Source organism: Phlebotomus papatasi, chromosome 3, assembly GCF_024763615.1.
Source record: "Phlebotomus papatasi isolate M1 chromosome 3, Ppap_2.1, whole genome shotgun sequence".
Taxonomy (NCBI): domain Eukaryota; kingdom Metazoa; phylum Arthropoda; class Insecta; order Diptera; family Psychodidae; genus Phlebotomus; species Phlebotomus papatasi.
The window spans coordinates 38,548,133-38,569,877 of record NC_077224.1 but is presented as its reverse complement, the minus strand read 5'-3'; the positions used below and the strand labels follow the sequence as shown (position 1 = coordinate 38,569,877).

The 21,745-nt window shown below is 34.1% G+C and overlaps 1 protein-coding gene across 2 annotated transcripts in view; it reads left to right on the top strand.

Moving 5' to 3' along the window:
- The first annotated feature begins 13 nt into the window (after positions 1-13).
- LOC129805584 (polycomb protein Sfmbt) overlaps positions 14-21,745 on the top strand; it is a 33,137-nt gene continuing 11,405 nt past the window's right edge. The window contains exons 1-4 of one of the 2 annotated variants that reach the window (XM_055853612.1): positions 14-193; positions 740-915; positions 6,953-7,523; positions 14,808-15,618. In XM_055853612.1, coding sequence (XP_055709587.1) covers positions 181-193; positions 740-915; positions 6,953-7,523; positions 14,808-15,618 — 1,571 coding nt within the window. In that variant the 5' untranslated portion in view covers positions 14-180. Of the gene's footprint in view, positions 194-739; positions 928-6,952; positions 7,524-14,807; positions 15,619-21,745 lie in introns of both variants that reach the window. The other variant, XM_055853611.1, reaches the window with a different exon arrangement.

Sequence of the window (21,745 nt, the reverse complement as noted above, 5' to 3'; positions counted from 1 at the left end):
GCAATTGCATTAGTAGGCCACTTGAGAGCGCCACTGTCGGTGTAATTGTTTTTGTATGCGTCCGAAATTAAACATAGAGCTTTTTGTGCATTTTTGGTGGTTTATTCGTGGTTTTTCCCATCAAATTGTAGTGTTTAATGCAATATTGGACTGTGTATGACACAATTGTGTTGTAGATAAATGGATATTAATCGTAAGTACAATGATATTGAGGTGGAAAATTTTCCTACAAGGCACAGCGTCTTTCTTCCCCCATTTAATGCCGCATTCAAACACACCAAACATCATTTTTTGCCTAAAAAACTACACCTTTCTCCCACTTTTTGATAATTGCATGGTATATCATGGTATCCGGGGGAAGGTTCTCCAACTAAATCATGTAATTTTGCACCCGCCCGTATGGGGGAAAATCGCGAAAATGCGCTGAAAAAGTCGCGATGGAGAGAAAAAAAAAACGATATGGAAATGTCAAATATCGATTTGCAATAGAAAAAAAAAGAATCAAATCTCCAATTAATCTTGCATTTCCTGTGTAAAAGCTGCCAAAATAGTGCTTAAAATTGCCCAAAGTAGGTTCAGTGAAGTGATTTTCAGGGTGCATTGAGGTTAGAAGACAGAAAAAAGGGGCGGAATCCCTATATAACCTCACTTTTAGGGCTATCCTGGATGGTATAGTTTCCGGAAGTCCTGCCAAAATGTTCTTCCTATCTGATGACTCTTCCACCGCTTTTACTTGTAGTCTACAATACAAATGTAATTGGTATGAATCCAGCTGACTTGGGAATGGTGTGGATGGGACACAATTCGATAATTATGGATGAAAATGCCACAAATCCATTCTTCGCCCAGACATCGCTGCCATCATCAATGGGACTCTCTGTGATGGATGATCTGAGCCAGCAAACGCAGGCCATGGTAAATTTTGGAGTAAGCACCAACATCAATTTTTGTACATAAAATTCTATTTGGTAGACACTCTTGAGGTCCTTTTTTGAGGTGCATTTCCAAGTCTGGGTTATTCTTTGACAAGAATCTTGTTAGAGAATGGGTCTTCGGGGGGAAATGTGGCAATCAAATTTAGAGATTTTATACGCTAAAATATCTCCCTTGTGTCGTAATACAAATTAAATATTTGAATAAATTATTGCATGCTGCAAGATAAAATCCGCTAAAACATTATCCACATGAAAATAATTAATAAATATTTTAATATCATAAAATGTATGGGTCTCATTGAAGTCTCTGATTGGTTGAATATTGAAAGCTTTCAAAGCTTTAACCAATTAGGGAACGAGATTGGATTATAATATTTTTCATTTACCAATCATCAGTTACTTACAATATTGATTCCTTTTAATAAAATCAAGCCAATACGGTTTTTAGGATTTGTAGACCAAACGACGATAGATATCGACTTCCAGTTTTCAATGACCCTCCCTCTGCTGCTCCCATAAGTAAACGATATCTCAAACCGTTTTCTTTTTTAAATTTCTTCACTCTCAATCAATCCCAACCAAAATCACACTTTTTTTAGTTTATCTCAAAAGTGGCATTACGGATAATGTTGTATAGCTAGTCCAAGCCAGTAGGGGAATTCTGTAATTTTCATGGCATTGTCACACGTGAGTTCGAAACCTGACAATGCCATTCGAGTTTTTTTTTGTCATATCATATGAGTTCGAATATGCAATTCATTGAATTTTTAATGAAATCTCTTTACTTGATGAATTTATGAAAATACAGTACGTCTTGGTTGATTTGTTTAACTTTAACAACATTCATTTTCATTTGAATTGCCAGAAATCTCAAATATGTGACTTCTGACAATGTCACGTGAGCTGAAATGGCAATGTCACGACTACAGAATCGCATTTTCGAAAAAGCTCTCCTAAGATTCAAACCCAATTTGTCATATGGCATTGCCAGAGCGTTACAGAATTCCCCTCCAGGTGAACATTTCGTCCATAAATATTTGTGATCGAAAATTCTCAATTTTAAATTTTCGAATATGATAATAAATAAAGGATAAATTTTCAACGGAATTGCTTGAATATAGAATTTATGGAAAAGCCTTGAAATATCCACCCTGTAAGGAAATTGTGTAATTTTCGTGGCATTGTCACACGTGAGTTCGAAACCTAACAATGCCAATCGAGCTTTTTTTGTCATATCATATGAGTTCGAAAATGCAATTCACTGATTTTTTAATGAAATGCCTTTACTTAGTGATATTATGCAAATACAGTCTGTCCTGGTTGATTTGTTCAACTACATTTTAATTGAGGTCATTTTAATTGCCAGATATCTCAAATATGTGACTTCTGACAATGCCACGTGAGCTGAAATGGCAATGTCACGGCTACAGAATCGCATTTTCGAAAAAACTCTCCTGAGATTCAAACCCAATTTGTCATATGGCATTGTCAGAGCGTTACAGAATTCCCTTCCTGGTTGCTTCGGTTTCAATCGGTAATGAATCGGTAAAGTATCCTTAAGATTCCTACTTGTAGCACGGTTCGAAACATCTAGAAAAAATCTAGAATTTTTGGAAAAGTCTTGAAATATCCACTCCGGTTGCTTCGGTTTTCGTTTTCAATCGGTAATGGATCGGCAAATTATCCTTAAATTATTTACCGATTTTACGATATTACCTTTTTTGTTACTCGTTCCGAAACATTCTAGAATTCGCATTTTCTAATCAATTTTGATTTTAGAATATTTTTTTTATTATTCATGAATAAATTTAATTGAATATAAATCGTTATATACATCCAGAAATATTGCGAAAAGATAATTCACGCAGAGTTCTTTCTCGTGAGTTCGAGCATTTTGCAAAGCTACTATTTTCCATCTCTTTTGACCTAAAACTTAGCTTTTGCATTTCGAATGAATACGTTGTTTCTTCTGCTGAATCGGAGTAAAATTCCCTGACTAGTTCGGGTGATATTCAGACCTTTTCTTGTTACAACTTCATCCCGAATCCTTCTTTGGAAACCTAAAAATTTTTCTGAAGCATTGAGTTCCGCGTGTTTTTATTCACTGTGCGTGATGCAACAACCATAAATACAAAGGAATACGATTATTACTTTCTCGTTCCTCGGTGTCTCTTGCATATTTCTCTCGAAGAAACTTATAAACAATCACATCAAATTTCTGAGATATCTTAAGATGGATATCTTTGAGAAATTAAACAAATATTCTATATTTTATCTCAGTAATTGCACATCCTAGTACTTATACAGTAAACTCTCTCAATTGGGCATTTGAGGCAAAATGTCATCCGGTTTATCGATAGATTTTGGCGTCAAATCCTTTGTAAATTTCACAAAAAGCGCTCAATTATAAAGAATCACGATAGGAAGAACTACAGCGAATTTGAGCGAATTAGCTTCATAATTAAACGCGAAAATTGTCAATAAAATTTTTCGTCCGATTGAAAAAGAGCCGATTGAGCGAGAGTCTACTGTAATATCAAAGAATGGGTTGTACTGGAAACCTTCAAGAATATTTTCCCAGAATAACTCATCCCCTTATCTCTTAATTTTTCATGTTTTTCTGATAAATCCTTGAAAAGGCAAGGGAAATCAAATAATTTTAAAATATTTTGAGATATCAAAGAATGATTTAAAGAGAAGAATTTCGAAGAAGATTTTCCTGTAGCAAAGAGACAAACTGACTCTTCTTTTCGTAATATTTTTTTTTAAATAGCCTTCAAATCGAAAAGAATATGTGGAATAACTGGTCTGCTTCACTAATATATTCTTTTTGAAAAAAAAGAGCTAAGTCACTGAAGATCACTGAGTCGAAAAAGACAGGGTTATCAAGAAAACTTTGGTCAAATAATTTAAGGCTAAGCGGGTCCAGATCAAAATCCCAAGAACCAAAATCTTGAAAACCAAATCCCGAATGGGTCAGAATCCTCAAAAGCCACAATCCCGAATGGGTCGAAATACTAACAGGGCCAAAATCCCGAATGTCAAAATCCCAAATAGATTGAAATCTCAAATGAGAAAAAATCCCGAATAGGTCTTAATCCTTAATAACGAGAATCCTGAATGGGTCAGAATTTTAAGCTTTATTTTTAGCTTTCCGGATTTTGCCCCTTCGGGATTTTGAATATTCGTTTAGATAATTCGGAATTTTGGATTTTTGGGAATTTTGGATTTTTGGGAATTTTGGCCTTCCGAAATTTTAATCCATTCGGGATTTAGTCTTTCTTAGATTTTGGCTTTTGGAAATTTTAGCGCTAGAAATAGGTTTATTTCAAGTTAATTTTTTTTTTAAATACATTTTTTGATCATGTTTATCGATCTTTACTATATTATTTAAAAAAATGTTGCTAACGGTGTTTTGTTTCTACTCTATGATCTTGCCCGAGCTCTATTTTCAAGAAGATTTTTTTTTTTTGAAAAAGAGAATCAATCATTCTTTGGTTGATTTATAGGATATTTAAGTAGTTTAAGTATTTGTAAGGAAATTATGGAAAATTTAAATGAGAATGAAGAGTTAGTTATCATCAAGTATAAGATTCTTAATGTGACGAAGCGAAACGAATAAAATCCACGTTATAGCTGTGGTTCGTGCTGGAAAAGAATCTTCATGAGAAGCCTTAAAAATTCCAAAAAGTACACCTACCAATACTCAAATCAGATGCTTGATTGCCTGTGCTCGATAGAGTAATGGAGTTGTTTCGTTTGGCCGTTAGAGGCCACTTCCTGAACATCGGCTTCTTTAATGGAAAAAAAAAATTATAATTGAAGAATTCGTCAACAAACAATATGATCGTTTCAATTTGAAGGAAAGGTCATGTACAATATAATTTGGGCATCCGAATGATTTACCGGAAATCGAGGTTAATCTTTTCTTATGCTCTGAACTTCAATGACGGTAGTTTACCGCATTCTACTGGAATTTTGGATTGTTGCGTCAAAATGAACAGCAGTTTGTATTGGAAAATTGTCCTGGAAAGAGTTCTGAAGCCGTTGGAATAAAAACAAATTGATTATGCTGGAATTTTCAACTAAACTCGGTAATATAATTGAATAAATAAATTGGATAAATAACAGGTCAAGACTAAAAAAAACCTTAAGTTTCAATGAACAAGCTAGTCCTTCGTAGTAAATGGGCTCGTATTCAGAAAAATAATTTTTAGGCAGCGTACGATATGTTCATTAGCAGACTCAGGGCCGTAGTCAGTGCCTTCATTTTAAAAGTAAAAAAAAAAAAATAATAAAAATGCAAATTCATTTTGAAGCAAAAAAAAATACAGCTTAGGGGAAACTGGGGCACCACCAAACATTAATTTTTAGCTCTAAACTTCTTGGACTCAACTATTTCTTCAGTGAATAAGCATCCCTACAGTTTCCCCTATACACTTAGATAGTTGCAGTTCAGTTAGTTAGTTGCACCCTGTTGTCTTGGAAATTGATGTTTTCACGGAACATTTCATCAGTACGGCCATTAATGTGTAACGTTCCCGTCTTAAATATTTATTGTTTTTCCTCAGTATTTGGGAGATATTTTAATTTTATAGATTGATGATTTTGGTATATATTTTTGTGGACGTTTTTGGTTTTTAAAGGATTTTCTACACAGGATACTGGTCAAAATAGGCCTAAAGGCCTAATGACCTTGGTAAGGGGGGACAGGTAAGGGGGGAAACAAAAAAAAGGAACATTTCATAAGATTCCTTCTACTTTGTTATTTAAATCAAAACATTGGGAAATAAACCTTTTTTTTTAGATAGTGAAAAAAGTTAACTGATTCGCATCTATCGTGTGATACGAAATTCCACATGGAAAGTTTAACATCGCACCGATTTTGATAATATTTTCCTTCATTCTCTTCCATAATTTGAATTCTGGATGACAAATTGTTTTCTCAGATAGTTACACTACATAAATAAATGGTGTTTGTAATAAATTAATTGATTAATATATAGAATTTAAATTCAGTGTTCAGCAAGAAGGATTTTTGAAAAAGTTTCCCCGCATGCCCTGGAAGCCAATTCCAAAATCTTCAGTGTTTCTAGACCTAGACACCATTGTTCAATTAGGTTTATGTGATTATTACTGTTTCCATAATAAGCGAAGTAAACTGCCATCTAGCGGTAGTTCGAAAAAGTTTCTACATTCTAAAAGTTGTATTTAATTCCAAATCTTGTGAGTATTTATCCTAAGATAAAAATAATAATGTAATCTTTAATTAATTTAAAGGAAAATTTTGATTGCTACATTTCTTCCTGGAGACAAAAAAAAAGGAAACTCTAGGCTAAAATGTTTTTGATACTCTGTTTTATTTGCTTGCTTTTGGCTACTGACGATTTCCCGTAGCAACCAATTAAAAAGAAAAAGAAGCAACTTGAACTAACACCAAATACACAAGAATATCAACACTATTGCATGTTCCCTGCATTCTACTTGTTTTCTTGTTTTTTTTGGTAAATTTTCTTTCAGTTTTTTTTTGTTTTTGGTTTTAATTTTGGTTTTTGGAAACGTGGAAAGAGTAAAAGAAGTATATTTAACAACTAAAATTAGTTCGTGTGAGATACAAAGGTTGCTGCTGAAGATCGTGTGTAGTGGATATAAATTGCCAAGTAATAATGTGCCTTTCAATTGCAATATTGCGTTTGGTTTTTTTTCTTTCTAAAAAGAAAGAAAAAAATGAAAGAATTTGGATAAAGTGCAATGGAAAGTTTTCGTGTGATTTTTGTGATTTCATTGGGAATTTGGTGAGAGAAGAAGAAGGATTCTGCAGAAATTCTGGGATGATGAGAATGAGAAGAGCGAAATGTAGATGATTGAGTGCGTAGAGTTTCTTGGTGATGATGAAAAAGAAATACGAAAGAGAGTGCGAAGAAGATAAAATTGTAAAACGTGGACTTTTTTTTCTTTCCCTCCTTCTCTGCCATATGGTGTTGTTATCCTCGATTAAAAAATTAAAAAAAAAATAGGATGCTAGTCCAATGATGGGTGTTGTGTCGGATTTTGCCAATGGTCAGGCATCGACACAGCTTCCGGGAGAGCAACAACAGCCAATGTATAGTTTGCCGGCTCATGTAGCGGGTCCGATTCAGGTACAGGTGGCGGCTGCACCTGTTAACAATTGTCTCGACACATCGGCATACAAAATGAATTCCATTGCAATGTCAGAGTTGGAGAGTGAGAGTCTCCAGGAGCATTTTCAGCAGCAACAGCAGCAGATTCTCATGAATGAGGATCATCAGGGGAGTTTTCGGTATCGTCCATTGGGTCTTGAGAATGGTGTTGAGATGGTATCGGATTTCGATATGAATGATTTCATCATGCAACAACAGGCCTGTCAGGAGAATAGCAGTGATGAATATTCGACGGGAGCATTTTCCCCAAAGCACCAATCCATTGCCACTCAGACCAGTCTCGATTGCAAAGATACCTTCAGGAAAATCAGGCCCGTCAAGAGGCCAGGATTGGTGCTAAAGACACCCATTGCCTATGAAGGCAATGTCGATCCCTCAGAAATTCCCATCCAAAAAGACGGCATGGGTAGGTTATGGTTTTTATTTATTTAAATTTCTATATATTATTTTTTATTTATTTCTAATTTCTAAATATTATATATTTTTATTTTATTTTATGTTTACCATATTTAGATAAAACAGAAAAAAGACATCGCATTATGTTTATTTTGCTGTACAATTTGTGTTTGTTTATTATTTTTTATTGCAATTCGATATTTTTGATGAGAAAGAGAAAAAGAAAAGGAATCGCGAGGGATAAGAAGAAATTTTACAATGATTTCTTTTTTAAGGATAATTTTTTCTCTTGATTTTTCTTTATAAATTTCCACTTTAGATTTTCCCTGTCTTGTACATTTGCAATTTTACACTCTTTCCCAAACATTGTTTACCCCATATTTTGGGCGGATTTTGTTTTAACACTGTTCTTGTAGATGAAAAAAATAAATCACACAAAATCATACTCATTGAGAATTTTAATGCTACTGCACTGCTTTTTCAATGTTCCCTGTACAGTACCATTAGTTGAATTCCCCTTACAAAAAATACAATCCTGCAGATCTTTTTTTTTTTCTTTGTAAATACACCATAGATTTTATATTGTACTTAGAATTAAGGTATTTTATTAAGGGCAGAATTAAGGCGTCTACACATTGGGAGCAATTTTCGTCAAAAATTGCGTTTTTTGACAGAAATTAGAAGTTTCCCCGTACAACGCTGCTGGGAATTTCCTTCAAAAAAGCAATTTTTGACAAAAATTTCTCCCAATGTGTAGAGGCCATTACATTGAACGTCAAATCCTTACCGTCATCGTCAAAGTATTACGTTTTTTTTGCAAATTCCTTATGGTTATTCTCGAATTGAGAACTCTCTACGGTTGAGGTTTATACTGCACTGATCGTGTGCTCTCACAAGTGAAGTTTATTCTCCAACTAAAAAGTAAATGGAACTCTAACGGCGTTATCACACTTGCACATTAAAATTTTAATATGATTCACATTAATTGTCGCTGGTGAGAGTCCAAATGTGTAATTTGTGTGTTTGAATCATTTTATATTCAAAATTTGATCTATTTGTTGATAAAAAGGTAGACTTGGCCCGCAAAATTTGATATAAATTGATTTATAGCATTAATGCGAAAAATTAATGCGATTTTTTCTTTAATTTTTTTAATGTGAAAAATATTTATGCTTTAGGTAAATTTAAACTTATTTTTGCAGGCTAAGTCCACTTCTTTATCAATAAATAGAAAAACCCCAAATATTAAGTGACTCAAAGACACAAATAACATATTTGGACGCTCACAAGCGACAATTAATGTGAATCACATTAAAATTGTAATGTGCAAGTGTGATAATACCGTAAATATTGTTTGCATTAGCTTCTCCTCAACAGTTAAATCCCCCGTTGGTATTTGAATAGATGTCTGTCAAAGCGGCGCCGATTTCTCCTAAGAGCGTTTCTAGTGTTAACCTGTGAGTTACTCCTTGGAGAAGGGTATCGTAGAGTTGGTATTGAGAGTTATACCCTAGACACACTTACGACTTAAGCCGAGAGACGACTTAGTGAAAAATGATGGAAATAAAGTTTAACCATTATTTCTATTATAATTATGCTAAGCCGTTTCTCGGCTAATCCTCAGGTCTGTCATGGCCCTTACGCACTGTTGTTGACAATTAAAGTGTCAAGAATATCGAAAATTCGAAATAGTAGACCAGCCAGCGCTAAAGCAGCGAATACGCGAACTTGCAATAGATTTTCGGTCGTTTTTCCAATATAACTTAGCTTTGGAATGGTTTTGTCTCTTAGAATGTTTAATACTGAACCAAACTATTCGCGGTTTTCTACAGCTACAATTTAGTTTTCTAAAAGTGTCTTGGGTATAAAAAATCGATGTTAAAATTAATTATACTAAAATCGAAAAAAAATCACATAAAATTGTGAAAAGAAAAGAGAATTGCAAAAAATATTGTTATTTTTCTGCAAACATTACTAATAACTTGTATGAGTTATGCTCGTATTTTATTAAAAAAAAATAAAAATGCAGCATTTAATTAAATAATTCGCGAACTATAAAACCTCTCAAAATGTCTATTGTTTAATTTTTAGGGCAGAATCACATTGACAATGAAATAATCGCCGTAGTCTCACCATATTTTGTTAATTTACATAATTTCATTGCAATTCTTACGCAAATTTTCCATTACCGTATTACCTTATGTCATACTCGGTGGCCCTAGGTGGAAATAATATAAGAAAATTGGAGAAATAAAACGAAAATTCGATAAACGGTGAGCAAAAAAACTACGAATTATTTCTATTACAGTTTTTTTTTTACTCACCGTTTATCGAATTTTTGTTTTATTTCTACAAATTTTCTTATATTATTTTCACAGGGCCACCGAGTATGACATAAGGTACTACGGTAATCAAGAATTTGCGTGAGAATTGCAATGAAAATGCGTAAATTAACGAAATACGGTTAGCATTTTACTGTCAATGTGATTCTGCCCTTAATCTTAGATTTTATCACTTTGAAAAACTATGACTGTTTTCAGTCAAAATTCTTTATGGGAGAATCAAATTGACAGGGCAATTCTTTCGCAAATTATCAATTACCGTATTACCTTCTCTTATACTTATGTGACACTAGGTAAAAATAATATCCGGAGACCACTTTTGTCAACAAATCTTCGCGTTTTATACGATTTCTCAGAAATGTCACTCTGTTTGTCCGTCTGTCCGTACGAATGTCGCCAGCTCTAGAGGCCAAACGGTTAGAGATAGCGACTTGCGACCTTCGGGGGACCCCTCCATAAGTCGACCCAGGGATCATTAACATGCCCCTCATTTTTCCCCCATCCCTCACCTTCCCCTCCAAAACCATGTTTTTTTGGGATTGCTCGATAACGCGTCGTGCGATTTTTTTTCATTATTGGATATGTTTTAGAGATTACCCAGGCAGACATTTCTCTTTTATACAACATTACCGTTGAATTATTCCTAATAACGGTTTGTCAAGGTCAAAGGTAAAGAAAGACACTAGAAAGCGCATTTATCAAGCGAATGGGGCCATGTTTGGGCTCGTTGGAAAGGTCTTGGAATTTCCTATAAAACTGAACCGGTTCCAATCGGTTCTGAACCAGTTCATAGCCAATAACGAATTTTTAATCGAAAATCAATTCTATTTACTTTTAAAACAATTTTGGAGGATCTTTTGAATGATTTATGAATCGGTTCAAATAGCTTGAGAACCAGTAAACGGTAAATGATGCGAAAGTACTTTTGAGGTACAGCATCTAAGTCAAGAGTTCGAGCATTTCGCAAAGCTTGGGACGCTTTGCCACCCCTTTTCTGTTCGAATTTCGAAATGTTTTTGAGTTTGAACGTGTTAGTTTTCACTGTGAGAAAAATCAAAAAAAGGGCCAAGTAATATTCCTGTCTCTTTTACTAAATCCTTCATAATAACTAAGTAACTCCTTTGATGACAACTACCTTCTGTAATATTTCATTAATTTTTATAACCTTACGCAGATTTTTGATATGAAAATTTGAAATGAATGTTTGTATTTTTCGAATGTTGTCAAAATAGAAATTTGTTTATCTTTTAGCCGAAAACCTTTTGAAGAATAAAACTTCGACTGAGCGCTTGGACTACGTAAATTCTCATTTTTCCCAAACTGGTTTTTACAATTTCATCTTGTAATTTTTATCCTTATATCATTTAGTTAGAGTATAGAGAGAATAGTCGTATTTTTTTTTTTTTTTGAAAATGACGATAATAAATTCTATAACAAAAATAGATAGAAAAAACTCTAAACCTATGACCGTGACGTTAAGGATTTAATGAAGAATGTGATGCTACCCTTTAAAACAAAACTTACAAGATTCGTCCTGAATAGTGCTTATTTTTGATTATTTTTGCTTGTTTTTTTAATACTATTTCTGTTAAATTAAGGTATTTGTTCTGGTTAAATATTACTCGAAAATATTAACCTACAAATTAGAATTTTAAAAATATTAAAGTTATAGTATATAGAAAAAATTAAAAAATTGATGTTTAGATATGTATTTATTAGCATGATTTTTTTTAAATACCTGCTATAAATATTGAAGCAATAAAAATATTTAGTATTAAATAGTATTCAAAAGTTCTACTTACTAAAAAGTAAGTCAAAAAATTAAGATCAAGGTAAAATTCAACATCTGTAGACGGTTATAGGGGATGGCTTTCAGGCTTTCAAACACACTTTGCGCTTCGAACACTTCGTATTTTTCCCACATTTCATTAATGAATTCGACCTAAATATCTATGGCGTATATGGCAATATAATTTGATAGCTAGACTTTAGAGGCATTTCCTGAAAAAATTAAGTTACATTCATTAAAGGAATATAGGAATAATATGAAGTTTCTGAAGCCAGAGTGTGTGCGAAACCCAAAATCTTTCCCTTATACTTAAGAAATCGGAATGTAGTCTGTACCTATAGCAGATTACTGACGCGTGGTGTTCTATTTAAAACTTTCAGGTTCCAAAAAATTAAAAAAAAAATAAAGTACAAATGTTAGTAGGGTAAATGTCCTAATTCAAAACCATTTCCAGACGCTTTAACTTTGACAGAAAATTGAGCACATAAAGTTCATTTTTTTCTGAAAAAAAAAACATAAATTTGCTCCTTAACTCTTCTAAAATGTTAGGGTAAATGTGCCAAATTCCGGCCAGCTTGCAATTTCGGCCACATTTTTTGTTCCTCGAATTTCCATTTTTTTTTGTTTTTGCATACTCTAGAGATTATACAATGCAAAAAATAACAAGAAATGTCGTTTCGACGAACAAGATCATCTGAAAGAGACATTGGAAACATTCCGGAAGGGCAAGGAACTATGAGAATGAAGGTGGCCGGAATAGGCCACCATTTTTATTCATTTTAAAATGTATTAAAAAAGAATATAGAGAAAATGAAGACGATAGACTGTCTACAAAATTCCAAGCACCACTCTTTATAAAAAATAACAAAAAAATCAATTCGTATTAAAAATATTACATTTTAAACTTGGAACTTTGGCGCTTGCATGCAACTATGCCGAAATTTGGCACACTTACCCTACTGTTTAATGAAAATTCTTTAAATGGAATTTGAAAACTTCTTAAATACAAGAAAAATACATGAGTGCAAAATGCTTCTATTAGAAACAAATTAATCCAAATGGAGACAAGGGAAAGTTTCTAATTGGAGACAAACAGTGTAAGTGAAACCGCGACGAAAGCCTTCCAAAACCTTGTTGATTTACTCTTGAGTGTAGGATTTGTTCCTATTCCTAGTCTTTTCTCCTGTCCGATATGATACAATAAGAAAATCTCTTTTAAAAATAAATCATATTTCCGGTGTTTCCTATTGAAGCACTTGCAGACACTTCAGAAAAACCCTTTTTGTTCACGAAATAGGTAATTATTTCATTTGAAAACTTCACGTACTGTTAACAATAAAGATTAACACTTGATTTTACATAATTTTGCCAGAAATATTACATAAATGTAAAAAAAAAAACGAATAAAGAACAAGAACAATCACCTTTTTTTCATTAGAAAACATGGTTGATTGATGAAAAAATTCGATGGTGAAAAGATACCCTTTTGATTTTTCTGAAAAATGTATAAATTAAAATTTGTGAATATGAATGAATTTTTGCCTTATTTGGAGCAAAATTAACTAAATAATGAAACTGAGGTAGGGTAAGTGTGCCAAATTTCGGCATAGTTGCATGTAAGCACCGAAGTTCTAAGTTTGAAATGCAATATTTTTAATAAATATTGATATTTTTTGTTGCTTCCTTTTCGGGAGGGTTGTGTGGAACCTTCAAGACTAGTTTATCATTTTTGTTTTCTTTAAATCACTTCCTAAAATATTGAAAAATTAATAAAAATATTGACATTGCTTTGGGTAGTATTTCGGCCACTTTGTATGAAATACCGACCACCTTTTTTCTGACCACCTTTTGTGACGCAACGGATAGAAAATTTCAAAACGTCAAACGGAACGAGTTTAATATTTAGTTTAATACGTTTATATGACCCACAAGCCTTGAGATCTTCCATGTAATTTGCCCTGAAGACCTGAAGAGTAGCATCTCAAATTTATGCGCAGATTCCCGTAGCAATTTGCACTTCCTGAACTCTTCCAATGCCTTTTCCACATCATCTTTTTCATAGAAGCGATAGTTTTTTTTTCTCTGGACATTGTAGAATTCAGAAATTGAAAAACAAAACATAAAATTAATAAGAAATTTAGGAAAGCAAAAGATGTTGCCGGAATAGGCAACATTACCTCACCGGAGAGACGCTCATAAAGTATATACTTTTTTACGCGAAATACAGGATCCAGCTGGGAAATTTCACCCGAAATTTAAAGATTGATTCACTATTAACATAAACAGAAACAATCTTTAATGAAAACTAATCAATTTTCATGAAAAAACATTTAAGGAAAACCTTCTGCACTTCACCACAAATCACAAGACTGCTAGAAACACAATCGATCTGTCACATTTTTTGTAAGACTCGTTCCACTCTGAGTTTTTACAACGCAATTTAAATTCAAATTATACCTAAAATTTAACTGTTTTTGTGTTAATACATCCTAAAATGAATAAATATTTGAAAGCAAAATGAATTCATTGACTATTCGAAGATTACATATACATAATTTTAATTAATTTATTTGCATGGCCAAAATTACACTCAAAGTAGCCGAAATTAGAAGCTGGCCGAAATTTGGCACACTTCCCCTATAGAAAATATATAAATAAAAATTTATTATTGTATTTATCATGGAAAAAAAATGATGTTTCCATTTGGAGTAGCGAAAAGTCTCCATTTGGAACAGGTTTTGAATTAGCTTACTTTACCCTACGTTTTTAATATTCACTGAGAAAAAAAAGAGGGTGCGATTAACTTTTCTTCCTCGTAACTTTAACACTTTTTATGTGTAAAAATATTACAACATTTTTTAATGTTAAATTTACCTTTTTAAGGGTAAAATTAACATGAAAAAGGGTTAATTTAACCCCTAATACACCTAAAAAGGGTAATAATGCAGGGTAAAATTAACATTTCCGGAATGTCATTTTAACTTTTTCGGAGTTTCTCTCAGTGTTATTACAAATACTTAACCAGATGCAATGCCTAAATTGTTCAAAATTTCTAGGACGAATCTTTCTGATTAATTCATCAAAAAAATATATTGTGAATATTCTCACAGGGCAGACAATGTTCCAATCAATTAAAATTCTGCCTTTTCCGATTGCTTTGCAGCTGTCTGCGAAAAGTGTGGCGCCATTGGCGTAAAGCACTCGTTCTACACGAAAGAACGACGTTTCTGTAGTATGTCCTGTGCAAGAAATTTTGGTATAAGTCCCGATCGTAAAAGCGGTATGGATTCATCAGCAATGGAAGACTTTGAGTTGTCACTGAAGGCAACAACTGTTGCCAATACAAATTATAAGTTTACGTACAAACCGGTCAAAGAGTCATCTTCGAGCAGTGGGGAATTGTTTAGGGATGTAATGCCGCAGGAGGAGATGCCTCAGATAATGCCAGTGAAGAGGGAGCCAATGTGTGCCGAGGAGGAACGTATTGAGACTGTTCGGAAGCGTCCGGGAGATTCTTTTGACTGGACACCACAATTGGGTCAGTTGAGTTTTGTAGCGGCGCCCGTTACGTGCTTTCGGCATGTTCCGGGGTACGATGTGTGGTCAAAGGTGTCGGTGGGAATGAAGGTTGAAGTGGAGAATACGGACTGTGATAGAGAGAGTCAAACAACAGCAGCGGCTCTTGGGTATGTTCCTCATTCATTTTGGGTGGCATCTCTGCTGCGTATTCAGGGATATAAGGGTTTGCTGCGCTATGAGGGCTTCGATGATGATGCCAGCCATGATTTCTGGGTGAATCTCTGTTCGTCCGAGGTGCATCATGTTGGATGGTGTGCCACACGCGGAAAACCACTCATCCCACCCAAAACAATTGCGAAAAAGTACTCTGATTGGAAGGCATTTCTCACGGATCGTCTCTCCAATGCCCGGACACTGCCCACAACGTTCTACAACAAATTGAGCGAGAGTTTCAGGTTAGTTAACAATTAAAATAAATTAATTTTAGCTATCAAAATTCATCATGACCCCCAATACTTGGGCTCACTTATGGATGCATTTCATAAACATAGTAAAAAAAATCTTACAAAGATCATAACTTTGGTTTCAATTACCAGAATTTAATCAACATTTAAGTATATGAAAGGTCTTCTGAAATTGTACAATTCTAGAGAGTATTAGAAGTTCATGTGACTACGACTGGTAGCGCTAAAGTCGTAAAAATGATTTTACGAATTTCGAAGTCAAAAATGAAACCATCATCAGATCTAGAGGCCAAACGGTTAGAAATAGAGACTTTAGATATTCGGAAGACCACCCATAAGTCGACTCAACACTGAGAAAAAAAGAGGGTGCGATTAATTTTTCTTCCTCATAACTTTAACACTTTTTAGGTGCGAAAATATGTCAACATTTTTTAATGTTAATTTTACACCTTTTAAGGGTAAAATCAACATGAAAGAAGGGTAACTTTAACCCATAATACACCTAAAAAGGGTAATATTTACACCGATGTCGGATCAATACTGCAGGGTAAAATTAACATTTCCGGAATGTTATTTTAACTTTTTCGGATTTCTCTCAGTGAAGGATTAATAACACGATCTTAGTTTTTTCTCCAAACCCGAAACTACTCGAAAATGCGTCGTGCGCTATTTTTTATTTTTGGATATCCCTTAAGGTGTCTACACATTATAAGAAATTTCTATCAAAAATGAGCTTCAAGAAGTGTTCTTCAAGAAAATTGCCTACACATTGGTGAGAATTTTTGACAAAAAGATGGATTCTTGAAGAAAATTTGTCCAATGTGTAGACAAATTTCTTCAAAAATCATATCCAATTGAAGGAAATTTCCATCAAGAATTTTTGAAAGAAATTATCGGCTACACATTGGAATAAAATTCATCAAAGTCATTCTTGACAGAATTCTTGAAGGAAACCATCACGATTCAAGATTGTTTTTCACGAAAATTTGTTATTTTCTGCTGGAAAAAGTGAGAAAAGCGTTTGGTGAAGTTCCTTGGGATAGTATTTAGTGAATTTGTGAAGAAAATCTTCTAAATATGCAAGGGAATAGTGTTTTTCTGGAGATGTCGTTCCTGGTGGAATCCAACCCAGCCTTTGAAGGAACATTTCCTGTGATTTTCCTCCAGAAATTGCCGGAAGTTAATCCATCTGTGTATTCTTGAGGTGTTCCACAGTACAGTGGCCTCGTACTCCATGGATTGCAAGATGGAGGGAAAGGAGAAAATTTACGGGCACTTTGGAATCTCTGCCTTGGTTACCAATCAAAACAAGAGCTAACCAGAGCCACCGAGGAGATCTCAATGCAAACGAGAGCTGTCCGGAGCTACCAGAAGCCATCACTTGAACCCCCAGAAGAACATCAGAATGATCTTTTATATTATTCACTTTCTCAACCACTAGGAACTCTGTGGGATTGCTTCCTTTCGAGAACATCAGAACTGGATAGCCACATGCCTTCAATTCCTCATGTCAATGGAACATGGAACCCAGTAAATAAATCAGTAGTGGAATTATTTTGGAACATCCATGGAATTTTCACAGGAATATTCTTCTATTATATTAATTTTAAAAAACGACATTTTTTACATAATAGAGATCCTTTATGTAATTTTTTTTTATTTATTAAGGGGTCCATCTGGAAGATGATTGCCCCGCCTTTATGTAATTTCTAATGATTATTTATTAAAAATTCCTACTTTTAATAACATAATGAAATGTAAAGGACTTTTAATTTAGAAGATTACGTGGATTTTTAAATTTTTAGGTTTGCTTATTTTTAGTAGTAGAAAATATATCTGATGTGGGGATGTTATAATATAATACAAGCGGTTTAAAATAAATGAACTAAAAAAAATCTAGTATTATGTTAAGAGCAGTTTCCCAAAAATTAAATAAAATTTATTTCAATTTTAATTTCGCATTAAAATTCAAATAAGAGACAGCCTTTGAAATTTATTGTCTTTTTTGATCAGTAAAAAGTTTCATTCAAGTTTTTAACGCTTGTGGAAAGGATTTTATCAATATCAGGAGGATTTTTTTATGAGATCTTAAGAGTATTTTCCAAAAATTACACTTCAAGACTCCCAAAAAATCTAGTTTTGAATCTAATCCTTTACATTTCATTATGTTATTAAAAGTAGGAATTTTTAATAAATAATCATTAGAAATTACATAAAGGCGGGGCAATCATCTTCCAGATGGACCCCTTAATAAATAAAAAAAAATTACATAAAGGATCTCTATTATGTAAAAAATGTCGTTTTTTAAAATTAATATAATAGAAGAATATTCCTGTGAAAATTCCATGGATGTTCCAAAATAATTCCACTACTGATTTATTTACTGGGTTCCATGTTCCATTGACATGAGGAATTGAAGGCATGTGGCTATCCAGTTCTGATGTTCTCGAAAGGAAGCAATCCCACAGAGTTCCTAGTGGTTGAGAAAGTGAATAATATAAAAGATCATTCTGATGTTCTTCTGGGGGTTCAAGTGATGGCTTCTGGTAGCTCCGGATAGCTCTCGTTTGCATTGAGATCTCCTCGGTGGCTCTGGTTAGCTCTTGTTTTGATTGGTAACCAAGGCAGAGATTCCAAAGTGCCCGTAAATTTTCTCCTTTCCCTCCATCTTGCAATCCATGGAGTACGAGGCCACTGTACTGTGGAACACCTCAAGAATACACAGATGGATTAACTTCCGGCAATTTCTGGAGGAAAATCACAGGAAATGTTCCTTCAAAGGCTGGGTTGGATTCCACCAGGAACGACATCTCCAGAAAAACACTATTCCCTTGCATATTTAGAAGATTTTCTTCACAAATTCACTAAATACTATCCCAAGGAACTTCACTAAACGCTTTTCTCACTTTTTCCAGTAGTGAAACAACAAATTTTCGTGAAAAACAGTCAGAAGAGGTAGAGACTTGGAAATGATGGCAATCTGTCAAAAAAATTTTTGATGGAAAATAAAAAACCCAATGTGGAGGCATTTTTCTTCAAAAATTCCTTCAAAAATATGAATTTTTCTTTAAAAAATTCTTGAAATAATTCTTGATGAAATCAGCTCCAATGTGTAGACACCTTTAGAAATAGCCTAGATGGCCTAGATCGCCCAGATGGTCATTTCGTCCAAAAATAAAAGTACCGGTAAATAGTTTCTAATACGGTTTTTCAATGTCAGAGGTTAAAAAGATGCTAGATAACGTATTTTTCAATTGAGTGGTGTCATGTTTAAATTATATGGAGAATTTATGGTTTGTTTTTACAAGTCTAAATCGGCTTAAATCGGTTATGAACCGGAAATGAACCTACAACTAAAGGACAATGGGTAAAATGGTCCAACCTTTCGCCGTGAATGAAACCTATACAATCGAATAGGTATCGAACAGGTATTCATTCAATCATGTAATATCAGATTCGAGATGAGTTTAAACATTCGGAACAGTGTATTTTATCTAAGAGTCTTTACAATCTCAAGTGGTCCGAGATGAAATGCGACTTCGTCAGATCGGGCTCAAAATTTGAATGTACTCGTTTTGACTCTCGTAGGTCACAATTATCATTCCCGCCAAAAACCGATTTTCGTGGCTGTCCGGTCGGCCGATTCTACGTATTACAAACGCTTTTGGCAAGAAAACGGAAAGAGAAGTCGACAAATGGTCGAGATCCCGTCCTTCCGCTATTTTAGAACACCCAAAATTTTGTTTTCTCAATAACTCAGTCCCTGTGGTATATTGGTCTCAAATTTTAGTATGTTATAGCTGGGTCTAGGAGCTTTCGATTAAAAAAACTTATGCAACCCTGCTGTCCCCTAACCCGAGCTATAAGAGGTTGGAAATTTAATTTTGAAATGGATATAGGGGAAGGTTTTACAGCTTCGTAATGTTGCAGCTTCGTAAAAGTTGATTTTTTCCAAGTTACTAAATGAATCTCATCCATGGACATATAATCTAAAAGCTAGTCCTACATCTCACATTTCCTGACAAACTTGGAACTCTAGGCCGTTTTTTCCTGTGAGTTCAAAATGCAAAAATAAAAAGTGGGCCTAAAACCGTAATTCTGATGTATAATATTTTATACATTTTTGCTCACTGCAAGTGTCTTTTCGAACGAACAACTATTCCAAGTTATAGAGGATTTATCAGAGTTAATATTTACCGTAAAAATCTTTTGTTCGAAGGGGGTCGTTTTTATGGGTGGAGGAAAATTCATAAAAATTACCACCCTTGCAGCTCAGGAAAATTGAATCTTGCAGTTTCGTAAAAACATCTGTCAAAATTACTGATCACCGAATTTGAGAATTCCTCACTGTTTTGGGTCACACTGTGCACGCCGCTCGAGATATTTGACTCATCAGAGATTCCACTGAATAAATTCACAAGAAAATTGGGATATTAAACAATTTTCACGACAATCTCGAAGGAAAACACGCAATTCCCCATCAAAATGAGACTTTATCAGATGTTTTTGTTTTGCTTCTGTCAAATCAAACATTAAGCCTATATCTACTTATGGTAGGTGTAATTCTTTCATTGCACATTGCGTTTTGAGCATTTATCATCCAATTTGCTTTGTTTCCAAGAAAATTTACCACATTTTACTTGAAATTGGTTACTGGTCATTTTCAGAACGAGTGATGTTCAAAAGATGTTCCGTGGGACAGATTGGATGTATTAGAGAAAATTCGAGGATTACAATAGGTGTGATGACTGCTTTCTCATTTGTGCAGTGATAAAACTAGACTCCTTATGATAGATGTGATTCTTTAATTGCCACGTCGATGTATTTTGAGTATTTCTCATTCAATTTTTCTTGTTTTAAAGTAGAACTTCCCACATTTCACTTTCGATTGGTGACTGGTCATTTTCGAAATCAGTTATGTCCGAAATATGTTCAGTACGGTGTGGCAGCCAAAATCCCGAACGCCAAAATCCCGAATGTTCAAAATTCTGAAAGGGATGAAATTATATGGAGGAAAATGTTTAGAATAATTTCTCAAGACACAGAAGATTTCTCTTTGCCTCCAGCAAGCGCGAATGCAATCGTGGGAGTAGCTATGACACTTTTAAGAATTCGGGATTTTCGCTTTCGGGATTTTGACCGGGACCCGTTCTGTAAGACCAGGAGATGTTAGAGAAAATCCGAGGATTACATACAATAGGTGTGATTATAAGAGAATCACACCTAAACAAGCTCTTAAGTGACTGTCAGAATCCAGGGAAAAAATGGTTTTCCAAGTGTCAAAAAACAAGTTTAGAAAAATAGCATAAAATTGATTTTTTTTTAATGCGTGATACCTCCTACAAATGGTGAAAACAAGTAGATGAAAGTTCCAGCTAGGCAGTGATGCGCAAATTTTTGTGTCCAGTCTAATGTTTTCGGGAAAAATTAGGCCTACATAGGTGGGCAAAATGTTGTACGAAGCTGAGCAAACCAGGGTAGCTTCGTAAAAATTGCCACTAAATTTTCATTTTCCTGTAGAGGAAAATCCAAAGATTCCTAGGAATTTTGTGAGGCGGAGTTATGAATCTAATAAGTAAGAGATTTTTTGACATAGTAACATAATATGATTTGGTTTGTGTGGCATTCAGTAAAAAATCTTAAATCTTGGACATCTTTTTCCCTACGAAACTGCACAATCTCCCCCTATCTCCGGTTCTGATTGTCAGAATTAAAAAAAAAAGAATTAGTATAGCTCTCATGAAATTTCTTTTGACATCCCAACTGCATCCGATTTAATAGAAAATCGATTTTCGAAATTTCTATGTCTAATATTTCGAAAATGGCGTGCGACGCTTTTTTTCTTTAAATTTTAGTATGTTGAAGCTCAGTTCGAGACCTTTCCAACGGTGGGTCGCAAGTATCCCTCGATGTTCTTTGACCTGATGAGCTATATTCAAAAATGTTTTGACTAAACCATATTTTCGGTATTTATGGAGGGATTTCGATGAAATTTTAGCATATTGTATCTGAGATCGAGATCTTTCTAAGACCGTCTTCAGACTAGAGGTTTAGCCTAGTTCCCGCGGATCTCAAAACCATAAACAGCAACCGATTTTATTGTTTTTTTTTTTTTTCA